The sequence below is a fragment of the Vitis vinifera genome, chromosome 19 (genome assembly GCF_030704535.1).
Source record: "Vitis vinifera cultivar Pinot Noir 40024 chromosome 19, ASM3070453v1".
NCBI lineage: Eukaryota > Viridiplantae > Streptophyta > Magnoliopsida > Vitales > Vitaceae > Vitis > Vitis vinifera.
Window position 1 is genome coordinate 20125001 of NC_081823.1, and position 9045 is coordinate 20134045.

General features: G+C 28.2%; 1 protein-coding gene across 1 annotated transcript; it reads left to right on the forward strand.

Moving 5' to 3' along the window:
- Window positions 1–2538: 2538 nt before the first annotated feature.
- On the forward strand, window positions 2539–2904 carry LOC104877738 (uncharacterized). The gene has a single exon (XM_010646531.1). It carries the CDS (start codon window positions 2539–2541, stop codon window positions 2902–2904), a length of 366 nt encoding a protein of 121 aa, XP_010644833.1.
- The last annotated feature ends 6141 nt before the right edge of the window (window positions 2905–9045 follow it).

Here is a 9045-nt window from a genome sequence, read left to right on the forward strand (position 1 = left end):
AAGTCTTCATGACATTAGATTAGTGGCAGTGTTCATTTTGTTAAAATCTAAATAAAAGTAATGGAAGTCATTGTGCCAACCATTTCGTTTTGTTTCTTCCGCAGTGCCAATTAATGGTGACTTTGATAGTGTGGCTTTCTGGTCTACTGTTCTATTCCAGGATGTGTTTACGGGAGGACTGAACTTAAAGCTTTTGAGGAGAATTTCTGGTGCCCGAGGGTTGCATGGAGGACGCATGGAAGTCCATTATGAATATTGGTAGAACAAAAGAGGACTTTGGAAAAGTTGCAGTAAGTTGAGATGCTTCTCCTGTTTGGACTCCAAGTTGATAGTGGTTTCAATCGGAGCATGAACCCTATGAATTTGAGATGATGGAAAGGCTATGAGGTGAGGATTTCTTTGACATTAATACCAACAAAATGGGTCCGGAGGGATGCTGGAGGACATATTGTGACCTATGCTGTAGAAGCCTAGTGTGATCATGAAGCTTGAAGAGAGGAACTTGATGGGAAAAGCACGAATGAGATGTGTGAGGCGAGCAAGTTGGGGGTGTGATTAGGGAAACCTTGAAGGGACCATTTTGATCATTTTCAGTAAAGTTAATTACACATTCAAGAGGAAGAAATTTGCAACGAGAGATGTCCCCAATCATGTTGATCCAAGGCAAAATCTGGCCATGGGACCCATTCCACTCCTACAAGGCCATGCATGGCCACCTTTGGCATGCAATCCCACCACCATATTTCATCCTTTTTTAATTCTTCATATTTTAATATCAAAGTTTAATTTTCCAAATTTTCAATTTTCAAATTTAATTTCCAAAACTTCTATTTTCAAATAATTGTCCAAAATTCCGATTTTCAAATAATTTTCGAAACTTCAATTCCTTAATCTAATTCTCAAAACTCTAATTTCTAAAACTCCATTTTCTTTCAAAACTCCAATTCTTAAATTTAACTTTTGAAACTCCAATTTTCAAAACTTTGATTTCTTTCAAAATTAATTTTCAAAACTTCAATTCCTTTATTTAATATTCAAAACTCTAATTTCCGAAACTCCATTTTCTTTCAAAATTAATTTTCAAATCTCCAATTCCTAAATTTAATTTTTAAAACTCCAATTTTCAATTAATTTTCAAAACTCCGATTTCTTTCTAAATTAATTTTCAAAACTCCAATTCTCAATTAATTTTCAAAACTCTAATTTCTTTCAAATTTAATTTCCAAAACTCCAATTCCTAAATTTAATTTTCAAAACTCCAATTCTCAAATAATTTTCAAAATTCCAATTTCTTTCAAATTTAATTTCCAAAATTCCAATTCTTAAATTTAATTTTCAAAACTTCATTTTTCAAATAATTTTTGAAACTTCAATTTCTTTCAAATTTAATTTCCAAAACTCTAATTTTTAAATTTAATTTTCAAAACTCCAATTCTCAAATAATTTTCAAAATTTTATTTTTTTTTTCAAATAATTTTTCAAATTTAATTTTCAGAACTCCCATTTCCAAATATTTTTCTCAAAATTCCAATTTTTAAATTTAATTTTTGAGACTTCAATTTTCAAATAAATTTCAATAAAATTATATTAAAGACATTGTAAGACCCATAACCTAAAATAAATATAGGTGTTACAAATAAAAAAGAAGTGTTAATAAGAATTTTTTTTTATTCATATTAACATTTCTTTTTTTGGTTAGTTGATTAATTATAAGTATATTAGAATATTTTTTTAGATGATTTTGACACAATATATATATCACATGACATGTGTATTCTATAATATTTTAATTATATTTCTTTTCATCATTTTTAATATTTGCGAAAATTCCAAATCAAACAAGGTTTTACATATTCATTTTTTAAAAGCAATTTTTACTTTTTTTTTTCTTTAATCAAACGCACTTTTAGGAAAAAAAGAAAAAAGAAATAAAAATTATTTTTGAAAATAAAAATAGAAAAGAATAAACTAGAAAACATTTTGAATACAAAACACAACCTTAATTTCTAAGAGATTTCCTATAAATGTTTTCCAATTGAATTTGACATAATCTTTATTAAGTAATTAAATGGATATATTCAAATTTCAAGCTATTACTAAACTCATCACACATGAATGACATTAAAAATTATGGGTTATGGGTAAGTTAAGACCATCTAAATTTGGGACCTGTTTAAAAATAAGAGTTGTTTAAATAGTTGTTGACTTTGAGAGATGGAAGGGAAGCAAGAAGGAAAATGTTGGGCGTGGACCTTGTGTGCAATATAGATGTTTGCTATTCAAATTTCTGGATGAAGTCTATTTCCCGTCTCATTCAAGTAATTGATATTAATTGATGCAGAGAAGCTCAGCGCGAGCCAGGAGGCATACGAGCATCATCTTCCTTACAACTTCCTCACAATTGTAAAGAAGGCAGTAGTAACCTTCCCATAAAATCATCCGTCAATATATATACATTTTTCAAAGTCAACATCACATAACCATGGGTATAATAATGATATAATCTTCCATATTTGCAGCTGAGCAACTCCGAGGAAGATGAAAGCATATGCTATTGTTCTCATAGCTTGCGGGTCTGCGGCCATAGCAATTGTAGTATTGTGTTGTCTGTGCATGGGAGGCAGACAAAGGAAACGCCCGACTGTAGAGAGGAGTGTAGCTCGCCCGTCAGCTCGAGGTATGGAAAGGGGACAGAACTCCCAAAACGTTGGCTCAAAAGATGGTGAAATGGTGATTTTTGCAGGAGCAGGTGCTGCTATAGCCACTACTAGTGTTGTAACTGCTAGCAGTGGTGATGATGGTGGTGGCGGATCTGGAGATGATGGTGGTGGTTGTGGGGCTGCGGTGGCTGTGGTGGATGAAAACAGTTGTTCTACTGGCCTATTGCCCGCCAGAGAAGTTTAATTCTGCAGTGAGGGCAAATTTGAGTGGTTAATAAATTGTAATTTTAATTAAGCTTTAAGGCGAAAGCAATTACACTCCTCTCTTTAAAAAAGTCAGTACCATTGTAGTTTGAGAATGTTCTTCTTGGCCTTTGTGCAATGGGGAATGTAGCTTCCCCAACAACTACTCTACTCTTGATTCTTGATGACATGGTTTGTTTTTTTTTTTTTTTCCTCAAAAAAAGAGGACATGCTTATAGAAGACTAACACCTATCTAGTAATTGTTTTCAAAGACAATTTTGAAAAATAATTTTTGAGAAAAGTTTTTGAAAATTGTTCTTTGATTTTTGTAGAACAAAAATATATTTGAAAATTTAAAATGTTTGTAACTTATTTTTAATATTTTTAAAAATAATTTTTATATGTAGTGTTTTATTTTTAATCATCTTATATGTTTTTATATTTATTTATTAAGATAGTTTTAAGAAAACAAGTGGAAACAATACAAAACAACTAAAAAATGTTATTTGAAATAACCCTGTTTTATATTCTTAAAAACAAAAAATAGAAAACAGTTTTTGATTATCAAACATGTTTCCTATATTTTTTGTTCAGAAAATAGAAAATTGTTCTAAACAAAATTCTCAAATAGACCCTAGGGTTTCTAAGGGAAAAAAAGAGCATAGAGTTTTTGTTCTCCCAAAGAAGTTCTTAATTATACCCACTTATGCCGAGCATGAAAGAGAACAAGTATGCTAACCTTAGTTGCTTAGGTATGTTCCCAATCTAATTGTTACTCTAAAATATTTATCTATTAGAGAAATAGGAATAGTAGAATACCTACTATGATATTTAAAATTCCTAAATCAGAATATTTAATTTATTCTCTGGATGAGGATAACATACTAAGTATTCTAAAGTCAAATTTCTTAAGAATTAAAAATTTATCTTATGCAATATGTTAACATTATTCAAACCTAACTTGGTCTCCATAGATGGAGTTGGAATGCAATAAGGATTTGTATGCAAAGTAGATTATTTAAGTAAGCATTAAATGGTTGTTTTGATGATGAAATACATACAAAATATTGTATTTTCTAACTTATAAGTTAAGCTAGTACTTCCTTTGGGATTAATATTGTTAGGAATTAGTGAGATTTTGTATAGAAATGAAAGACATTATGGTTTATCGTCATCCCAAGGGAAGCAAGCAAGAAGTTTGAAGAGAAATTGGAATTGAGGAAAGAAATTTCAGGAGATGAAAGAGATGTATCAAATTATTTGCTACAATTTAATATGGAATGTGATACCTAAAGGAGGAAACACAACTTTTCGATTCTACAATGTTGTATCAAATTTGATTTCCATATTATACTACTCCACTATCGGAAAGGACTTGAGTCATAGCAAAAGTTCTAAGGAATTTGATACATGCTTTGATATCTCAATATAATCTAATATTTGTTAGGAATCATTTGATATATGTGGATTGTTTCTATAGGAGATAGAGCTCCTAATTGGAAATTTGATTTGCATTCCGATATGGATTGGATAGGTACCTTACCTTACTAGACTAGCAGAGATTCTCATGTTGACAACACAGTTGCATTCTGATTCTATGCGATATGAGCAAAGACAAGCGAATTCGATCATGATATGGGGATTTGGATAGCTCAATACCTATGGAAACCATTTTTGGGGTATTAGTTTCATCTAATATACAGTTGAATACAAGAAGAAGAGCTATAGAGAGTTGGAAGCTGTATCAAATTGGGGTTTGCTGTTATTGAATTTTTTGATATAGACTTATGAACACTGGATTCTCATGACTTTTACACTTGTTTTTGTTTTGTTATGTTGGATATTTTAACTTGTATGTTAGTAGGTCTACGTGACATGGAAAGCTATTATTAGGCTTAATTGAGCTTGATAGTTGCCTATAAATATCTTGTACCCCCTAGTTTTTTTTTTTTTTTTTTTTTAAGAGAAAGTTTGTTGAGTTAGTTAGTTAGTTTTAGAGGGAGAAATTTTGACAATTTTATTTCATTCATCCTAATTTAGGAATTTTGTAATTTATTATGTTGTATTCTCTTTGAAGGAGTCAAGGTTATTACTTAATCAACATAAGATGACAGAGGTTAGTATAGAAAGGTTCAAGAAAAACTAATTTGGTTAAAATACGGCATAAAGTAGACATTAGGTTTTTAATTAAGCTAAAACTTTTTTTAATTGTTTAAATTAATAACTAGGAGTGTTCAAACTTGGCGCTCAAGTGCTGACATTTTGTGTGTAGCTCCACATAAGAAGGAATTTAAAAGGTTATCCTAAATGGAATAGTCACATTTCACCTTAGACTATTCCTTTTCCAAACCAAATCGTTGATTTTATGCCTTTATCATTTGCCTCCAACTTTCACTGCTTGTGGGGAATGATTTGAAAAGCTATTTAATACAGCAGTACAAAACAAAATCTAATACACACCAAAGTGAAGGAAGAAAGGAAGAAGTTGAGGCAATATTTCTTAATCATATTAAAAGGAAGGTAATGATCTCTTTCCTGTCCTAAATTTTTTCTACTCCTCTATCTTCCAACATATTTTCTTTGTACTATATTTCCAAGTATTAATATCAATGTTTTCATATTTCCAAACATATATATTTTTTTTTCTATTATGTTTTTATGTCAGAGAAATTCTCAATTATAATCAATTTTATTTTTAAATGTTTCTAACTATTTAGAGTTAATATTTATCTTTACTTCCTAAGAACCGTATTGTATAATTCTTTTAAAGTAAAAAAGAGAAAATTATTATATGATAGACTTTTTATTATTGATGAGCTCCCCCATTTCTTTGCGACCCTAAAGCATAGCCCTCATGCTTTATTTCAACTCTAGAACTTGACCTCCAAATTAAATTCAAAATGTTGTTATGTTTTGAGAGACATAAATTAAGAGTGCGTTTGAAAATAATTTTAAAAAGCGTTTCTAACATTTCTAATACTTAAACGATAAAAAATTTAAAGTGTTAGAAATATTAAAAGCATTTCCTAGAATCACTGTCAAATGGGCTCTAAGAGTGTGTTTGATAGTGATTTTAGGAAGTATTTTTAGCTTTTTTAACACTTAAATTTTTTTATCTTTCAAATATTAAAAATGTTAGAAAAACTTTCAAGAATCATTGTCAAACACACTCTAAGACTGTGTTTGGTAATAAGTATTGGAAGTGCTTTTAGTATTTCAGTGCTTTTAGTATTTCTAACACTTTAAAATTTTTACCTTTTAAGTATTAAAAATGTTAAAATCACTACCAAGTGGGCTCTAAGAGTGTGATAAAAAGTGTTTTTACTTGGAAGTGTTTTTAGTAAAAATGTTTTTTTTTTCAAAAATTGTTTTTAAGATAATTGATTATAAAGTATTTTTTTTTATAAAACACCAAGTGATTTTTCAATATTATAAGTGATTTTTCAAAAATTTAAAAGTGTTTCTTAAATTTTACCAAACACGTAATTTTTTTAGAAACACTTTTTAGACTAAGAGTGTGTTTGGTAAAAAAACTTTTTTAGTCTTTCTAACACTTGAATTATAAAATTTTTCAAGTGTTAAAAAGTTTAGAAGCGCTTCCTAAAATCACTATCAAATGAGTTCTAAGTGCGTTTGATAGTGATTCTAGGAAGTGTTAGTAATTTTTCAAAAATTTAAAAGTGTTTATTAAATTTTATAAGACAATTTTTTTTAGAAACAATTTTTAAACTAAAAAGTATTTCTAATCTTTTAAAAACTTGAAATTTTTTATCTTTCAAGTATTAAAAAGATTAGAAATACTTTCTAAAATCACTGCTAAATGCACTCTAAGAACCCATTTTGCAGTGATTTTAGGAAATGTTTCTAATATTTTTAACACTTGAAAATTTTTATTATTCAAGTATTAGAAAGGTTAAAAACATTTCCTAAAATCACTACCAAACATACTCTAAGAGTGTGTTTGGTAGTGATTATAGAAAGTGTTTTTAGCATTTTTAATACTTAAAGAATGAAAATTTCCAAAGTGTTACAAATACTAGAAACACTTAATAGAATCACTACTAAATGCACTACTTAGACTACGTTTGGTAGTGATTCTAAGAAGTATTTTTAACCTTTGTAACACTAAGAAATTTTCATCATTCAAGTATTAAATATGTTAAAAACACTTCCTATAATTACTATCAAATGCACTTAATACTTATTAGAATCACTACTAAAAAGACCCTAAATTTCCAATTTTATTGAGACTTAAATGATTGTAACATGTCCCTTTGTGGCTAAATTCTTGAGGTGCTATGAAATTTACCTATTAATTTCTCACACCATTTTATAGTTTTTCTTTGCAAAAAATTCAATGGATCATTTTTTTTTCTTTGAAAATTACCATGAAAAATACAAAGAAAATACTTACAGCTCTAAATGAATTATATTTGTTAAAAAACAAAAAAGAACACCCTCTTTGGTATCTTGTTATGTCAAGGTTTTTTTATTAAAGAATTGTGATGCGGTGGAGTTGGAAATATATCGTACTCCAAGGGTGTTTGGTTTTTATATTTTTGTTAAAAGTAATTTGTTTTCAAATTTTAAATTATCCGTTTTTTTATTTTTTTTTCATAATTTATTATGAATTTTCAGTTGAATAGAAAAAATCTAAAATTAATTACTTTTTCTAAATGGAAAAAGTAACATATTAATTTTTCTTTACTTTTTAATACTTAATAGAAATAACATATTATAAAAACAAATAACCTAATAGTAATATTATTTAATTTTAAGTTTTATTTAAAATTAAGTAAAAAAAAAACACCACCTCCATTCATTCCTAAAGTATTGAATGCAATTACCTCTTTTTTTAATAAGAGATTTTTCATTTTAAGGATAACAATTAGTGAACAATTCCTAATTGTTAAGGTACCAAATGCCAATTTTTTCTCTATACTATTGTTGTCAAGGAACAATAACTTACTATTAAGGTTGACTTTTTTCTTTATTTGATTTATACATAATTTTCTATTGCATATCTATATATATATATATATATATATATATATATATATATATATATATATATACATATTATCATAATTTATTCTAATTAGAAAAAATTTCTTATTTTCGAGAATTATTTACCATTAAAGCTTTCAAAAAGTAACCTAACAAATAAATAATTGAATATAACAAACCATGACAAATATCCATGCTTTATTATGAAAAATGTTACTTATCTATTTCACCATATTTTATTAGATGAATATTTAACTCTCATGGACTTTCATACAACAATTTAAAGTCCTTCTTATTTAAAACTTTTGTCATGCCCCAAAACCCACTCCAAGGGTATGACAGTCATTTCACACTTCAATCCCAAAAACTCAGAATGGAAACAACACAAACAATCATATTATAATTGGAAATTTGCCAATTACTAAATTCCTGTTCAGAGTAGTGGAACAAAAATTCTAAAATCTCCAAATAACAATTTTTGAAACTAACACATCAAACCAAGTGTTATTGTCCAAATAACTCCAAACTCAAATAATTCCAATGGAAAATAAATTTTAACATCTAACAATGCTCAAAATAAAGAGAGTTTTGACAAAAGTCCTAACAAGCCAATTTCCCCTCCTAATTGTCACTCCTCACCCGAATTGAGGGTACCTAGAAAATTATCAACAAAGGGGAATGATCTCAAACCCCAATAAGGAATATAATACAGTTTCATGGATCAAATATTTTCAATTATACTTACAAATAGGAGATATAATATACTCTATTTATGAAACTTTTTAATTAAGCATGCTAATACATTTAAATAGTTCAACAAACATTTTCATATATATAAAAATCATTTCATATCCATTTCAAATCAAATACATTTCAATTGTTTTTACTTTGGTTATCAAATAACAAATAGTGCCTAATTAAGTGGGACTTTACAAATAGGTGGCTAGCCTTAAATGTTCCTTTTAAGGTGGATGTAACCAAATACTACTAGTACTAGTAACCTCTAACCAAACCCTTAGAGGTTGAGGTTCAAATCAATTACATTTCCCACCATGAAAATGTAAAGGTCAACTATTATATCACGTTGACAATGGCAAAAAAGTCAAGTATTACATCCCGTTGACAAGGGCCAAA